Source organism: Salmo salar, chromosome 13, assembly GCF_965601325.2.
Source record: "Salmo salar chromosome 13, fSalSal1, whole genome shotgun sequence".
NCBI classification, from domain to species: domain Eukaryota; kingdom Metazoa; phylum Chordata; class Actinopteri; order Salmoniformes; family Salmonidae; genus Salmo; species Salmo salar.
This window is the reverse complement of record NC_138303.1, coordinates 60677361-60695910: the sequence shown is the minus strand read 5'-3', so window position 1 is coordinate 60695910 and position 18550 is coordinate 60677361. Positions and strand designations below refer to the sequence as shown.

Genomic DNA, 18550 nt, shown 5'->3' with positions numbered 1-18550 from the left:
AGAAGTGCCCATCCAAGAAGAAGAAGGCTCAAGGTCATTGGCCACAGATAAATTACTTAAAATCACGTTCTATCTACAGTAGCTTTGATTGGACTGATCATGTCAACATCATACTTTGAAAATCTTAGCTAGCAGTCATCATCATGAAAGTCAACAATCTGGCAAAACCTATTTAATCGTTGTCATATGAAGATAAATACTGAAGAGAAATTATAGATAAAACATATCGGTGCTCATCGGCCATTGGACATAAACATTACACAACAAGTTGTAAAATTCAACAATGAGTGGTTTGGAAGGAATCAGTGGCTAACTGCAAGCATTGCAAAGCAATCACTAGCCTGCTATTCAGTGGAGTGGGTGTGTGGTCCCAATTCTCAGATGAAGGATCTCTTTTCCAAGCTTAAAATTATAAACATTCAAAATTGGCCATATTGTCAATCCAGCATGATTTCGGCTGCGCTCAAAACAACTGTTAACTCAGAACTGGGAAATCTGACTTCAGTGAGTTCAAGACAACTGGGAAAATATGTTTTGAACGGTCATCCAACTCAGAATTGTAAGTCGGGAACTCGGGCCTCTTTCTAGAGCTACGACCTGAAGATCACTGATGTAATCATGATTCGATTTTAGATTTTTTCAGAATTTCCAGTTGTCTTGAAAGCACCATATATCCAAAGAATGCCAGACTTTGATGACAAAGTTTGATGACAAAATTTGCCCACAAAGGACCGTTGCGCCACCTTCCTGTTCAAGGTTCAAGTGAGCACAGCACAACAAGGTGAGTCCAAAAATGTATTGTATGCTGCTGCATAAATGACGTAATATGTCAAGGAGATGTGTATACTGTAGCTAAGAAAGTAATACTAAGTGTATGTTATGTAGTAAGCTGTTAGTAGGCAATGTGCCTCACTCAAATAATTTGTTCTATTTTCTCCTCTTAATTTTGCCTACTGTTCTTACTTGGTGGTGCACATGTAGCCTATAACCTGTTTTAGAGAAATGTAATCATTGAATATTGTAAGAGCTTTCATTCTCTGCTTATATGCCCCCTTTATTTATCCTACGGTTCTGACTTGGTGTACAGGGAGAACACTGTAAGAACAGCTCATGTTCTGAATTCTGTTGCTGTACATTTCAAAAGTGATAAAAAAATAGCTATATTGACTACATCTGTACTAGCTCGCTCATTAATGTCTTAATCAAAATTGCAGATTGACTCTAATCCGCTTGTTGTCCCCTTATGCCATAGTTTGTACATCTCAATTGTCAATAGAAACCACATTTATTTAAGCAAGTCAGCCATATCAGCCATGTTTTTTTTAAAGGCAATAAATGAGGCTGAAAGAACTGTTTCGCTGCCAGACAAGGCTCTGCTGATAGCCAGGTGTAGCAATGGTAAGGTGTTGGAACTGCTGTTGAGACATCTTTATGTAGGCCCTAACAGTTTTGTCACCGTTATAGTGCAATTAATGTATTGTTTAGTGTTGTATAGTGTAGTGGCTTTGCTGGCATTCATCCCCCCAAAATGTTTTGTTTGCCCCTCCAAGATTTACATGCTACAATTGCCACTGACTCATACCCAAATAATGTTGTTGACTCCAGTGGTGGTTGCTGAGGGGAAGATGGTTCATAATAATGGCTGGAACTGAGCTGATGGAATGGCATCAAACACATGGAAACCATGTGTTTGATGTATTTGATACCATTCCACTCATTCCCCTCTAGCCATTAGCACAAGCCCGCCCTCCCCAATTAATGTGCCACTAACCTCCTGTGGTTGACTTATCCTATACTCATATTTGAGGCCAAAGCATAAATTGGAGATAAAACACTTCAAAAAAACCCACCTATCTCAAACAGACTGTTTCATAAATGCTTTCTATTTCGTCAGAGAGAACGATATCATCCTCCTAATGAGCAGGAGGTGGCCAATCAGCGGTCTTTTCACGTGAATATTTTTAATGTCCTGCATACAGGACACCATAATGTTGTTGTGGTATGCCCACACCATTCCAAAACATAAGAGCTGCTTTTTAACATAGCCTACTTACCATTTTGGGCAATGAAAACTATTTCACTTATATTGTAATTAATTATAGGTCATATTTCATAAAAACCTGGAAACACCGGACAGATATTTTAAAAACGACATGCACATCTAAACTGGGAAGTGAAGTTATTTTAACTACATATCTTGGGTAAAGATGACGGATCTGCGCCCAGAAAACGACACTTCCATGACACTGGGGGAGCGCTGGGGAGCTAAAGGCCTGTGCTACGTTCAAATATTAGTATGAACTAGGAAATTCGTACATTTCCGACTTTTTAACTGCTTGGGCGCACTTGTATAACTACAATCTATTAGCAAGTCGGACTTTTCCGAGTTTCCTAGTTCCGATTAGCATTTTAACATGGAAATAAGGTGGGGCTTCTGTCTTTTTACCCCGAAGCAACAAGTTATTCTCCATAACTGGTTACAGTGTTGCAGCAGGTGGTCATTATGTGCTGTGGACAAGTCATGTGAATGGAAATAATTCGTTTTTATTTTATGACAACGCGTGAATACATCTTTTAGAACGTGTTTTTGACGGCTTATTTTCTTACTTGAAAGGTGTGTGATTATAAATCCAGGTAGTTTTCCCCCGAATACTTTTTTATTCTAACAGGAGTGAAACTCAGAATAGTTGCTGTGTCTTGAGAAACGTGGCTTTTATGAACAGCTTTTATTGCATTTTTGCGGCGAACCATGGCTTTTGCTAAATTCAGCAAAATACTTCGCCTGTCTAATTTTGACATAAAAAAGAAGGCAAAACAATATGAACACGTTCATCGAGACATCAATCCTAATGACCAATGGGAAATTATCGGAGAATTGGGTGATGGAGCTTTTGGAAAAGTTTACAAGGTAAGCAATATGGGTTTCAACATACTTTTGGTCATGTAGTGAATGTGGACACCTGCTCGTCAAACATCTCATTCCAACATCATGGCATTAATATGGAGTTGGTTTCCCCATTGCTGCTATAACAGCCGCCACCCTTCTGGGAAGGCTTTCCAGTCGTTAGATGTTGGAACATTGCTGCGGGTACTTGCTTCCATTCAGCCACGAGCGTGAGTGAGGTCCGGCACAGATGTTGGGCGATTGGGCCTGGCTCGCTGTCGGTGTTTCAAATCATCCTAAAGGTGTATTCGATGGGGATGAGGTCAGGGCTCTCTGTGCAGGACAGTCCACTTCTAACACGCCGATCTCCAAGTAGTTTTTTTCCCCCGAATACTTTTTTATTCTAACAGGAGTGAAACTCAATATTTGCTGTGTCTTGAGACACTTTTAGTTGTCTTTTGTTTCCAGCACAAGTTTCACCTTTTGTAATGATCATGCTATTTATCATCAGCTTCTTGATATGCCACACCTGTCACATGGATGGATTATCTTGGCAAAAGGAGAACAGGGATGTAAACAAATGTATGTACAATTTGAGAGAAATAATATTTTTGTGTACATGGAACATTTCTGTGATTTGTTTTTATCTCAGCTCACGAAACCAACACTTTACATGTTTATATTTGTTCTATGTATGTACAATATGGACATTGTATTTATTTTTTATTTTTACTATTTTCTACATATTATAATGGTGAAGACATCATGAAATGAAACTATGAAATCACACATGGAATCATGTAGTAACCAAAAGTGTTAAACAAATCAAAATGTATGTCATTTGCGATTCTTCAAAGTAACCACCCTTCCCCTTCATGACAGCTTTGCACCTTCTTGGCATTCTCTCAACCAGCTTCATGAGGTAGTCACCTGGAATGCATTTCAATTAACGGGTGTGCCTTGTTCAAAGTTAATTTGTGACAAGGTAGGGGTGATATACAGAAGATAGCCCTATTTGCTAAAAGACCAAGTCCATATTATGGCAAGAAATTACTGTCCGTTACTTTAAGACATGAAGTGCAGCCGCAAAAGCCATCAAGTGGTATGATGAAACTGGCTCTCATGAGGACCGCCACAGGAAAGGAAGACCCAGAATTACCTCTGCTGCAGAGGATAAGTTAATTAGAGTTACCAGCCTTAGAAATCGGCAATTAAAAGCATCACAGATTGCACGTCACAGAGTTCAAGTAACAGACACATCTCAACATCAACTGTTCAGAGGAGACTGAGTGAATCAGGCCTTCATGTTTGAATTGCTGCAAAGAAACCACTACTAAAGGACACCAATAAGAAGAGACTTGCTTGGGCTAAGAAACACAAGCAGTGGACATCTGTCCTTTGGTCTGATGAGTCCAAATTGGAGATTATTGATTCCAACCGCCGTGTCTTGGTGAGACGCAGAGTAGGTGAACGGAAGATTTCCACGTGTGGTTCCCACCGTGAAGCATGGAGGTTTGTGGGTGCTTTGCTGGTGACACTGTCAGTGATTTATTTAGAATTCAAGGCACACTTAACCAGCATGGCTACCACAGCATTCTGCAGCAATACACCATCCCATCAGGTTTGCTCTTAGTGAGACTATCATTTGTTATTCAACAGAACAATGACCCAACACACCTCCAGGCTGTGTAAGGGTTATTTGATCAAGAAGGAGTGTGATGGAGTGCTGCATCAGATGTCCTGGCCTCCACAATCACCTGACCTCAACCCAATTGAGATGGTTTGGGATGAGTTGGACCGCAGAGGTGAAGGAAAAGCAGCCAACAATTGCTCAGTATATATGGGAACTGCTTCAAGACTGTTGGAAAAGCGTTCTTCATGAAGCTGGTTGAGAGAATGCCAAGAGTGTGCAAAGCTGTCATCAAGGCAAAGGGTGGCTACTTTGAAGAATCTCATCAAATATATTTTGATTTGTTTAACACTTCTTTTTGGTTACTGCTGTACATGATTCCATATGTTTTTTCATAGTTTTGATGTCTTCACTATTATTATACAATGTAGTAAAAATAAAGGAAAACCCTTGAGTGAGTGTCAACTTTTGACTGGTACTGTGTTTATGCATGTATATAGCCAATCGTGACTTTGCAGCTGGCTGATCTCTAAGGGGAAATCGTTCAGTTCTGCCTCCAGAACAAGACTCATGACAAGTGCTGAGGAACAGGCAGTAGGGAGTTGCTGGATTTGCACTGCTCACTTATCCTCTGGCGCCTCATCACTGTAGCTTCATAAGCATTTTGACCCTAGTCTAGAACTAACTGCATTGATCATCTTCGAAGGTACTTTTGTGCTCACCAATTTATTGTGAAATTTGGAGAGAGATTGCTTTCTTTTGAAGGGCAGCACACTCTGGTTTCATGCCCAAGCCAGACGGACCAACTCCTGTAGAGCTGTTGTACTAACTGGGCTCCATTTGGACCTCCCCAGGAGACCCCACTATTACCCTCCACTGTTTGCTTCATCCAAACTCAGCTGTAGTTTGGGTTATGGGTTTATATTTAATCTGTATCTTTTAGTCCTCACATTGTGACATGGCAGGAAAAAGTATCTGCTCGTGCCCAGTGTGGTACAGTGGGTGCCTTTGACTTAGGGGGCCAGTGGAAGAAGTGAGGCCTGACCAGAGTACAGTGCCCCCACTCATACCTTGTGAACAGGCATGTGGGATTTCACTGACGACACTGAAAGAAAAAATAACATGGAGCCACCCTAATAGAAATAAATGATGCCTTCAGTTACCCCTACCACCAAAATACACAACCTTATGCTGCATGTTGGCCAATTTTAACAGTGGCTATTGACTAAGCAGTTTTCTGTCCAGAGGATACTTTAAAATCTCTTCATGTCTCATACCCTTTAGGAATAGAATTTAGTATACTACAAGATATCTTTGGAATGTCAACACTTTTCAATAAAGACTGAAACATGTGACAATACTGTCTCTACAATCTTCCCCCTTGGCTAAATGTGTTTTCCAGTCCCCAGAAGTCTGGCTGTCCTGGAGTGCTTGCGGAGGAGTCAGGGTCAGGAGGAAAGCTATGGGCCAAAGGATGTTTCCATCACTCCTATGTGGCTCTTGGGCTACTGACTAATCAGTCTGTGGGATGGGGTCTTGGGGCTCCGCTCCACAGCCCGTCCATACTAGACTTCGTCCCAAATGGTTACCTATTCCCTTTATAGTGCACTACTTTGGACCAGAGCCCATCAAAAGTAATGCACGATATAGGGAATGAGTTACCATTTGGGACATATCAAGGGAGTTCAGGAAGCCACCAGATGACTCCCATAACACAAGTCAATTATATACCAGTATGGAGGACACTTCTGTTCAGTGCTCCAGGGCCGGCAAGATCTAGTTCAAATGTTGGCTGTAACAACTCCTTTTACAACAGCTGTGAAACAAATCAACTCGTTGAGTCATCTGTTTGCTTGGTCATTGCTGGTCACATGCTTCCTTTTTGATTCCAGTAATGTCTGGGAGAGTGTAGGTGTCAGTCTGGCCAGCCACTGGCCTCATGATCTGGGTTGGCTGTACACATCCGGGTGAACAACAGGGCTTTGTTGACATTCTCTCAGGTTGTCATGGGGGGTATCACGGTTAGGTATCACTCTCAGGTTAATGGGCCCCATTGGCCTGTCACTGTCACCAGATGGTAAGGAGGACCTAGTAGTCAGTGTCACGCAGCAGTAGTTAACTTAAAGCTGCTCTTTGAACAGTATACAGGTATCTGTATCTAGTCTGATGAACTAACCAGGAGGCGGGAGGCCTCGACTATCATTCTTGAAACACACGTGTGCATCAACTTGTTCACTTCTGAGACCAAAGATTTCCCAGGGCTACAGGTAGTCATGACTAGAGCAGAGTTGCGTAAATCTCCCCCACATGACGGCTATTGCTGAGATGGGAGAATGTCTCACTTCCTGCTGATCACTGTGTCACAGCATGTTGTGTTTGCTGGTATGGCCGATGCACAAGTGCCGAAATGTCCCTTTTACTTATTAATGGGACACGTGCTGCTGAGCAGGCTCCCTGGCTGCTGTTGCCTTGTACTGTGAGTTGCATTAGTTAGCGTAGCATTACCCGACGGCGCCGTCAAAAGTGGTACCCTTTCCCCTATATAATGCACTACTTTTGACCAGAAAGTAGTGCACTATGTAGGGTATAGGGTGCCATTTGGGACACAGATCAAGGGTTTTCCTGTAATACAGGAGGCCTGCATGGTGAAAGCACATTTTGTGCTCCAGGGCTGGTAATCTGTGGGGCCCAGCTGTGACCGGCCTGATAAGGATTCTCCTGTAGAGGCTTGTCCCCCATGACTCCCCAGCCCCCTGTCGGTATGTGGCAGGTTGCCTCAGTGGTGACTGTCTTGAGTTGGAGTGTGGGTGAGGGAGGGATGTTTTTTGAGACTGAGAAAATCATGAGTTAACAAGTCATAACTGGTTTTGGAATACATTGAAGCTAGTCTAAATCCGATTCGGAACCTACTGTTAAAGTACAATACATGACGTAACAGCAGTGCTTTGAAAAGTAATCGAACATGTATGCCTTTTGTGCAGTCTATCAAAGCACCATGTTTCACGTTTTTTATCAAGATGGGTGACATTTTCTCCACGAGTGAATGTACTGTACTATGTTTTATCCAGTCAAGCATCAGCAAAATTTACTCAACAGCTCCATGTTCAGAGCCCATCTTAAGAGATGTGCTGTGGCGAGTTCTTCACTGGGGTTTTGAGCCTGACACCTTTCATAATACCTCGCAGCGAAACTACCACATCCTGAAAGACAGCAGCACCGTACCTCTCTGGGTTCAAAGTTTGAACTTTCCTGCTGCGTCCCCCAGCCATGTTTAACAACTCTCTGTAAATAAAGATACAGTAAGAGTTTAACCCTATGTAATCCTCAGCCTATTTTGTTTTAACTAGGCAAGTCAGTTAAGAACAAATTCTTATTTACAATGACAGCCTACCGGGGAATAGTTCAAGGGCAGAACGACAGATTTTTACCTTGTCAGCTCTGGGATTCTATCCAGCAACCTTTCAGTTACTGGCCCAACGCTCCAAACACTAGGCTACCTGCCGCCCCAAAATGTAAGACGAGAAATAAAATGTTCCCAGTGGAAAGGCAGGTAGCCGAAAGAACACCACACCAGTGTCTACATACACAGCCAGCAGTGAAAGCTCCTGGAAGATTCCTGGAAGACGCTAATGATCATCCCCTCTAAAGCCAAAGCTTATTTGCAGAGGGCTTAGTGTACACAAACCAATCCCCTGGCTCCGTCTTCCTGCCTGCCATGTCTGTCTGCCCGGGGACTGATTTTGAGCTGTATGACCACCTGTGATCTCCCCTGACCTGTCCTCCTGACCTCTGGGGACGAGAGCTAAGCATCCTGTGGAGACAAGACGCATTTGGCATGTGTTCAAGAAGAAGATTGAGAGGAAGCGCAGCGTATGCCACAGATTGCATCTGGACGTGACATCTGTTTGTCACAAATGCCCCCCTATTCCCTATATACTGTCTGTAATATTATGTTTATCTTCTATATTCTGTTTACCTTGGCATTATTTACCAAATCAAATTCCGTCTATGTACACTACTGTTCAAAAGTTTGGGGTTACTTAGAAATGTCCTTGTTTTTGAAAGAATCACTTCTTTTGTCAGTTTCAAAATAACATCAAATTGATCAGAAATACAGTGTAGACATTGTTAATGTTCTAAATGACTGTTGCAGCTGGAAACAGTAGATCTTCCCCCCAAAAAAGAATCTATCATTTTATATGGCTAATTGATCATTAGAAAACCCTTTTGCAATTATGTTAGCACAGCTGAAAACTGTTGTACTGACTAAATAAGCAATAAAACTGGCCTTCTTTAGACTAGTTGAGTATCTGGAGCATCAGCATTTGTGGGTTCAACTACAGGCTCAAAATGGCCAGAAACAAAGCACTTTCTTCAGAAGCTCGTCAGTCTATTCTTGTTCTGAGAAATGAAGGCTATTCCATGCGAGAAATTGCCAAGAAACTGAAGATCTCGTACAACACTGTGTACTACTCCCAGAATAGAAAGAGGAGTGGGAGACCCCGGGTTAACAACTGAACAAGAGGTCAAGTACATTATAGTGTCTAGTTTGAGAAACAGACACCTCACAAGTCCTCAACTGGCAGCTTCATTAAATAGTACCCGCAAAACAGCAGTCTCAACATTAACAGTGAAAAGGCAGCTCCGGGATGCTGGCCTTCTAGGCAGAGTTGCAAAGAAAAAGCCATATCTCAGACTGGCCAATAAAAATTAAGATGGGCAAAAGAACAGACACTGGATAGAGGAACTCTGCCTAGAAGGCCAGCATCCTGGAGTCGCCTCTTCACTGTTGACATTGAGACTGTTGTTTTGCGGGTACTATTTAATGAAGCTGCCAGTTGAGGACTTGTGAGGTGTCTGTTTCTCAAACTAGACACTAATGTACTTGTCCTCTAATGATCAATTAGCCTTTTAAAATGATCAACTTGGATTAGCTAACACAACATGCCATTGGAACACAGGAGTGATGGTTGCTGATAATGGGCCTATGTAGATATTCCATAAAAAATCTGCCATTTCCAGCTACAATAGTCATTTACAATATTAACAATGTCTACACTGTATTTCTGATAAATTCGATTTTTTAAAAAAAAAATTTAATGGACATGTGCTTTTCTTTAAAAAACAAGGGCATTTCTAAGTAACCCCAAACTTTTTTGAATGGTAATGTAAATTGAATGGTAGTGTAAGCCCTATGGGCCCTCTATAGAGGGTATAGATGCATTTGGGACGCATCCTCTATGTGCAGCAGCAACGTAGCAATTGACACTAATTAATAACTAGTTATCATTAGTATGTTCTTTCTGTTCAATAGGACACATGCCTTTTGACCGTTATAACGTTCTTTGTGCTTATAGAGAACTCTGGCAGACTTCATGCAGAAGCCTAGTCCTACTCTCATAAATAGAATGGGATGATAGCCACTTATTTTGATAGAGGCTTTATTCAAGCGAACACCTACATTAGTTAGACCTGATATGCAAGTCATTCAAGAATCTAACACACAGCCCTAGTGCCCCCAGCCCAAAGCTGCCAGAGATGTCTTTTTTTTTCTCCTCAATTTTTGTCATAATGAGTAAGTCGAGGTCAAGATTTACTCGGCAGCCTAATGTTAACAAGAATTCTACACGTCTTAACGGCAGGGCTAAGGTTAAGCACAAACATTATCTAGAGACGGGTTGGGGATGGGATCTGTGTGCGTGGCACTGTGTGTGCGCTGGCAGACTGCGTACTACAGTGTACCAGCAGGCAGGCCCACGCCTCAGCACACCGCCCCATGCTTACTGTACGCTGATATCTGACACTATTGATTCAGCCTGGAGATAATTGGCCCCAGGAGGCTGTGCCAGCAGCAGAGTGCAGAGACACACCACCCAGTGTGTCTGCTCCTCTCCTCTCACAGCCAGGTGTAGTAATCCGCACAGTCACTTCTCCAACTGGATCTCAGGCTTTCTCTGGCTTTATTTATGACCTGCATGTTCTATTTGAACAGATTATCTCTAAGTGTTTTAGGAGGGTGATTTACTTTGGGGTGGCTGGGGGCAGTGTGTGCGCTCACAGCCATGTACCCAAAAGGCAGGAAACAATAGCTGATCCCTCGTTTTACTTCTTCAACCTCTGCCCCTTCATGGAGCATTGGTGTGTGGTTTTTATTTTTTTATTTTCAGGGAGTGTCGCAGGCAGGCTAGTAGAGGCAGAGGAGAGGGGCCAGTGTCAATCAGTTGTTCCTGACATCCATGGAAACATTGGGCAAAACAAACCACAGAACAGTTGTTTTGTTCCCCAGTAGGATGATTGCGTTAGAGCTCAGCTTTGTACTTCTTCGCTACGATAATGGGAGGGAGACTCGGTGGTGTGAGTCTGTTTTGCAGCCGGTTCCCACTTCTTTTTTCTGTTAGTATAATTAGGTTAGTGTGATTTACACAGCTCTATCCTCAACCAGCACCTCTCCTCCCTCTGCATATTCCCTCCTCCAGTGGAGAGTCTCCAGGGCCTTGATGACTTCCAGGAAGTCAGCGCTCCCTTGTGAGGCACAATGACTGTGGTGGGGGGGGGGGGGGGGAGAAAGAGAGAGTTGTGAGATCTTGGTTGTGAAGGCTTGTAAAGTGGGACTGGTAACATAACGTGGCACCCTGTTGCCTCAGATGGTGGGAGCAGAGCAGGTTCCTGATGGTGTTGAAATGCAAATACTCAGTGACGCATTGTCAGATACGCTAGCATGTCTCTCCGGTCATGCACTGTATGCAAAGGTTAGGTTTCCTGACTTTGTTACCTCACCAGGAAAAACATAATGTTTAAAAAAGGCCCTGGACTTATTCCAGGTGAGATCATGTGTTCAGGAAACCTCAGGACTGTAACTATATGGTAGGCTAGTATCTCGATGCCTGACTGCAGTGTTTACCCATATGTTTTCCCACAGCCCCCTCAGGTATTGGACCCCATCAGGCTGTTCAGTCTGCAGCCTCACATCTCCAGGTCATTGGGAGGAGCTAAAGCAACACACACAAACCCAAACTAACCTGGTGGGGGGTGGCACAATTTTAGAACCCTTCAAAATCCTATTTTCCCTTACCTTGACCTTAACTCTACCCCTAAACCTAATTTGAATCCTAACACTAGTTCTACCTTAATCCTAAACCCCCTAGAAATCTAGCTTTTGATCTTGTGGTCATCTTAATCTTTTATTTTTATTGGCCAACAGTTTTCAGCTGTGCGAACATAATTGCAAAAGGTTTATGTAATGATCATTTGCCTTAAAATGATAAACTTGGATTAGCTAACACAACGTGCCATTGGAACACAGGAGTGATGGTTGCTGATAATGGGCCTCTGTACGCCTATGTTGATGTTCCATTAAAAAAATCTGCTGTTTCTAGCTATAATAGTCATTTACAACATTAACAATGTCTACACTGTATTTCTGATCAATTTGAAGTTATTGTAATGGACAAAAAAATTTACTTTTCAAAAACAAGGACATTTCTAAGTGACCCCAAACTTTTGAACGGTGGTGTACATGTATATATTACCTCGACTAACCTGTACACCCGCACATTGACTCTGTACCCCCTGTATATAACCTCGTTATTGTTATGTTATGTTATTTTGTTTTATTTTTTATTTTATTTAGTAAATGTATTAACTCTTTCTTGAACTGCATTGTTGGTTAAGGGCTTGTAAGTGAGCATTTCACGGTAAGGTCTACATCTGTATTCGGTGCATGTGACAAAAACGATTTGATGGTCAATGCAGCACATGCAACAAGATGTTGATGACAACGATGCTGTTTTGCTTCTTAATATAAATCCACAAGTGTTCTATAATCACACTATTAGTTTGTATCTTACTGTCTGCAAACGGTTAGTTTGTCTTAGCAAGTTGTGGCAAAAATAAATTGTGTTATACGGAACCCAAACCGGCTGTGCACGTGTGCCATCGTGCATAAATGCATTTTGTCCCCTCACACCAAATGCGATCACGACACGCAGGTTAAAATATCAAAACAAACTCTGAACCAATTATATTAATTTGGGGACAGGTCGAAAAGCATTAAACATTTATGGCAATTTAGCTAGCTAGCTTGTACGTGCTAGCTAATTTGTCCTATTTAGCTAGCTTACTGTTGCTAGCTAATTGTTCCTGGGATATAAACATTGTTATTTTACCTGAAATGCACAAGGTCCTCTACTCTGACAATTAATCCACACATAAAACAGTCAACCAAATCGTTTCAAGTCATCTCTCCTCCGTCCAGGCTTTTTCTTCTCGACTTTATAATGCAATTGGCAACTTTCATAAATTAGGTGCATTACCGCAACCAACCACGTTCGTCTTTCAGTCACCCACGTGGGTATAACCGATGAGATGGCACGTGGCTTCCTGCTTCTATAAACCAATGAGGAGATGGGAGAGGAAGGACATGCGGCGCGATCTGCGTCAGAAATGGAACTGACTTCTGTTTTAGCCCTTGGCAACGCAGATGCTCGTTGGCACGCGTGCAATAATTGAGTAACATGTATGTCTACATTTATTTTGCAACGCATGCGACACTAGGGGTGTAGTTATTCGCTAATCGCTATTTAGCTGTGAGTCAGATATAGTATGTAGCTAATAATTTCCTGATACCAGTGATGGTGTAGGCTTAAATTAGCATGTTTGTGCAACAGTATCTTCCAAATAAAAGAGGAATAGGCAAAACATGAATATGTTAGCTACATGAATTAGCTAAGAGAACATTTAATCTAGCCAAAGGTTATAGGGTCCCTGAGGAAACACTGACCAACACGTTGGTGCCTACCCTGTCACAATAACGCCTCCCTTGCTTTTACATTCATTGTCATGTCAAACAACACTTTATTCAAGGTGCCCATTTATATTCTATTTCCATTATTACTAGAGTTCACCCAAGTGCTTTGATCTAAATCAAAGTATCAATCAATTAGAATGGAGAAAGCCCCTTTTTTTTTTATTTTTTTTTTTTAAATGTTTATTCGCTTACAATTTATTTGTTGCCTCCCTAGGGTCAATCACTACTCAAAGCAAATGTCAAACTTTTTTTTATTATTCAAAAACAATGAAATACTGCCATACCGTTAAATATATATTTGTCATATTCCGCTACCTTTACCCCTCATTCTCAGAAATATAACTATGACACACAAACATATACTTTCCTTCTAGTTATGTGTTCACCACTGATTCACCCTCCTGTTTTGATGCTTGTTTATCATTCTGTTGTGGACATGTACAATCTGTTTGTGTTTAACCACTGTGTAGTGTCATTTTCAATGTGGATGGGCTGGCTGGCTATAGTGGTTCCTCCTCCGCAGCTCTTATAGGGTGTGGAGTTTCCTTTCCTGTTGTGCTTTTTAAAGTGCGGTTAAGTAACATTTTAATTAGCCTCTTGTGTTTGTCAGAGTTTTTGACTCTCCTAGGGTTTTGATTGGGTTCTCTTCTCATGAAAGTCTTGCGCGTGCTGAGAATTTCACTGAGTGGGCAGGGCCAAGATATGCTTTTGAAGTCCAATCTATACTGTCAACTGTTTCTAGTGTTTTATCTATGTGAAGTGTTAAGAAAATTGAATTCATTTTGTAATTTATGACAGTCTCTCATGATGTATTCAATACCTTTCAATTGTAGTCACATACATTCGTAATTCACTTCTGTGTTTTCTAAGGTGGTTTTCACAAGTTTAATTTCCTTCCTAACACCCCCACTAGTTCGCCACACTGCCGGGCCCCACCTATGATGTTTCTTAGTATTAACAAATATAAAATTCACTGTCCTTGTATAGCCTGTTGAAACAGCCCCCTTGTGCAGAAATCATTTGTGTACTACCTGTGTGCTCACCTTTTGCCATTTTTACCAGTGTCTCAATAGAACATAACTCCTGTTAAGAATGAATCTCAAAATCCATATATGATATGGCAGTTTGAGAAGGCCCATTGACTGAATCTAGGCTTCTAAATGGCTCTATCCTCCACATGACAATCTTCTCCCCATTTAGTGTTATGTAAATGTTGACTAATTTGTCTTCTAGGCCAAAAATAAGGAGACTGGAGTCCTGGCTGCAGCCAAAGTCATTGAGACGAAGACTGAGGAGGAGCTGGAGGATTACATGGTGGAGATAGATATCCTGGCAAAGTGTGACCACCGCTACATTGTCAAGCTGTTGGACGCCTTCTACCATGATGCCAAGCTCTGGGTAAGACCTTCGGGGCCAACAGTGGGCCAGAACTGGGCCGTGTGGAGTTTGTTCTGTTACCCAACTCAATGGTTTAATCCCCTCCATAGCCCTCTATTACAGAAAAGATTCTGGATTGACCTGATGGTGAACCCTATAGGTTACTATGAGGATCAAGCTAGATCTTTCAGTTCCTCCCTTTTGTAGGGTATACTTTATTTTAGCTTTCCTCTGCTTTCTTATTATTGAATAGACTGCATGTTTTCCATGCACTTTGTAATCAGTCATGTCTGCCAAGACAAACACAAGTGACCTTATTATGGAGCCGAAAGACATGGCAGCTCTGCTTCTAGCTCCTAAGCAACTTTGTAGTATTATTTTTTTGTTTGTGTTTCTTACAATTGTAGCGCAACGTTTTATGCGCTATTCCATATAGTCGGAAATAACTTTCGGATATCAGTGGCGGTAACTCACCAGCACTCCGAATTGGCTATTTTGTTCATACCCCCCCAAGGCAATTGAACTTATCCCTAAGGCTGCTCCAAGACACCGTCGGCGGAGTAGAGGTATTCGGAGTGGACGTTTATTCTGACTCAGGAGGGGTGCACACCAGGGTATATTACTCGCTAATGTTCAGTCCCTGGACAATAAAGTAGACAAGCTCAGAGTGAGGATCTCCTTCCAGAGAGACATCAGGCACTGTAACATACTCTGTTTCACAGAATCCTAGCTCTCTCCAGATATACTGTCCCCGTCCATACAGCCAGCTGGGTTCTCAGTACATTGTGCAGATGGGAATAAAGAACTCTCCAGGAAGAAGAAAGACGGAAGTGTATGTTTCATGATTAACTACTCATGGTGTGATTGTGGAAACATACAGGAACTCAAGTCATTTTGTTCTCCTAACCTAGAATACCACACAATCAAATGCCGACTGCATGACCTCACGAGAGAATTGCCTTTGGTTATCGTCACAGCCGTGTATATTCCCCCTCAAGCCGATACCACGACGGCCCTCAAGGAACAACACTGGACTTTTATTTTAACAAGGCAAATCTGAGGAAATGCTACGGAAGTTCAATCAACACATTGCCTGTAGTACTCGCGCTTCAAAAACTCTCGACCATTGTTACTCTCCCTTCTGGGATGGCTACAAGGCCCTCCCTTTGGCAAATCAGATCACATCTCCATTCTGCTCCTCCCTTCCGATAGGCGGAAACTGAAACAGGAAGTACCTGTGCCAAGATCGATTCAACGCTGGTCTGACCAATTGGAATCCATGCTTTAAGATTCTTTTGATCATGCGGACTAGGATATGTTCCGGGTTTCCTCTGAGAATATCATTGACGCGGGGACTGAGTGCATAAGGAAGTGTAAAGGGGATATTGTTCCCACTGTTACAATTTAAAACCTACCCAAACCAAAAACCGTGGATTTGAGGCAAGCATTCGAACGCAAAACTGAAGGTGCGAACCACCGCATTTAACCACAGCAAGGTGACAGGGAATATGGTTGAAATACAAACAGTCCAGTTATGTCCTTCGTAATGCAGTCAAACAGGTTAAACTATAGTACAGAAACAGTGGAGTCGCAATTCAGCGGCTCAGACACAAGACGTATGTGACAGGGATGCCAGACAATTACAAAAGACAAAACCAGCCATGTTGCAGACACCGATGTCTTGTTGCTGGACAACCTAAACATCATATTCTCCCACTTTGAGGATAACACAGTGCCACTGATGCGGGCCACTCTCGTGGCCAACGTGAGTAAGACCTTAAGCGTGTTAACCCTCCCAAGGCTGCAGGCCCAGACAGCATCCCTAGCCGCGTCCTCCCGTCCTCAGAGCATGTGCATACCAACTGGCTGGAGTTAATTCAATCTCTCCCTATCCCAGTCTGCTGTCCCCACTTGTTTCAAGATGTCCACCATTGTTCCTGTAACCAAGAAAGCAAAGGTAACTGAACTATCACCCCGTAGCACTCACTACTGTCATCATGAAGTGCTTTAAAGAGGCTTGTTAAGGAACATATCACCTTACCTTACCTGACACCCTAGACCCACTGCAATTAGCATACCGCCCCAATAGATCCACAGACGATGCAATCGCCATCGCACTGCACTCTGCCCTATCCCATCTGGTCAATAGGAATACCTATGTAAGAATGCTGTTCATTGGATACAGCTCAGCCTTCAACAGCATAGTACCTTCCAAGCTCATTAAGCTCGGGCACTGGGTCTGAATCCCGCCTTGTGCAACTGGGTCCTGGACTTCCTGACGGGCCGCCCCCAGGTGGTGAAGGTAGGAAACAACACCTCCACTACGCTGATGCTCAACACAGGGGGCCCCGCAAGGTTGCGTGCTCTGCTGCCTCCTGTACTTCCTGTTCACCCATGACTGTGTGGCCACATGCCTCCAACTCAATCATCAAGTTTGCAGAGGACACAACAGTGGTAGGCCTGATCACCAACAATAAAGAGAGCCTACAGGTAGGATGTGAGGGCCCTGGCAGAGTGGTGCCAGGAAAATAACCTCTTGTTGATAAAATGTCAACAAAATGAAGAAGCTGATCGTGGACTTCAGGAGACAGCAGAGGGAGCATGTCGCCATCCACATCGACAGGTCCTCAGTGGAGAAGGTGAAAAGCTTTGAGTTCCTCGGTGTACACATCACTGACAGTCTGAAATGGTCCACCCACACAAACCGTGTGGTGAAAAACCTCAGGAGGCTGAAGAAATTTGGCTTGGCCCCTAAGACCCTCACAAACTTTTAGAGGCAAATATTCATAGGAACCTTTTTGTGACTGAAGCCATTTTAATGGTAATATAACAGCTTACTCAATTTAGTAAATATATGTACTAAATATTCTATCCACATACTGTCCATAATGTTGATACATCCCATCACGTGTGCATCACACAGACTCTGGACTCCGACATTGCTCATCCTAATATTATAGATCTATCTATCTATCTATCTATCTATCTATCTATCTATCTATCTATCTATCTATCTATCTATCTATCTATCTATCTATCTATCTATCTATCTATCTATCTATCTATCTATCTATCTATCTATCTATCTATCTATCTATCTATCTATCTATCTATCTATCTATCTATCTATCTATCTATCTATCTATCTATCTATCTATCTATCTATCTATCTATCTATCTATCTATCTATCTATCTATCTATCTATCTATCTATCTATCTATCTATCTATCTATCTATCTATCTATCTATCTATCTATCTATCTATCTATCTATCTATATTCCATTCTTGTACTGTTAGATTTGTGTGTATTGTTAGATATCTCTGCACTGTTGGGGCTAGGAACATTTTGCTACATCCACAATAACATAAATCTGCTAAATATGTCTATGCGACCAACATTTTATTTGATTTGCTTTGAATTGTGCTGGTCCCGGACATAAACTATCCTAGGAATTACAAAATGCAATGGGGGGGGGGGGGGGAAGGGAAATAGTCAAACATCCAAGCCAACAAGTTATTAAAACAAATAATCACTGTTTAGACTGTAGCAACACTTTGTTATTCTGAACTCCGATTGATACAGAGTTAGTCTGACATTTTTATAGTCATGTTATTTATTTATTCTCTTTTTTTTTACTACCACTGCATCACTGAATGTGATCAATCTATGACCATTGAAACCATCACCTGGAAATGGGTGCTGTATAAACTCATCAACTGCCAAAAGCAATGTGATATAAAGTTGCTTAGTTGAAATTGCCATAGAGGGGGAAGTAAAGATTACGTGAAGGGCTGTTCTTGCAATCCAAGGGGGGGCACCACACCAGATATGGCAGCAGGTCTATTGCTCC

The 18550-nt window shown here is 42.2% G+C and overlaps 1 protein-coding gene across 1 annotated transcript in view; it reads left to right on the top strand.

Moving 5' to 3' along the window:
* Positions 1–2462: 2462 nt before the first annotated feature.
* The window catches only part of LOC106567511 (serine/threonine-protein kinase 10), a 48689-nt gene continuing 32601 nt past the window's right edge, over positions 2463–18550 (top strand). The window contains exons 1-2 of the mRNA XM_014136826.3: positions 2463–2908; positions 14554–14718. Of these exons, the coding sequence (XP_013992301.1) occupies positions 2750–2908; positions 14554–14718 (324 nt within the window). The 5' untranslated portion in view covers positions 2463–2749. The remainder of the gene's footprint in view (positions 2909–14553; positions 14719–18550) is intronic.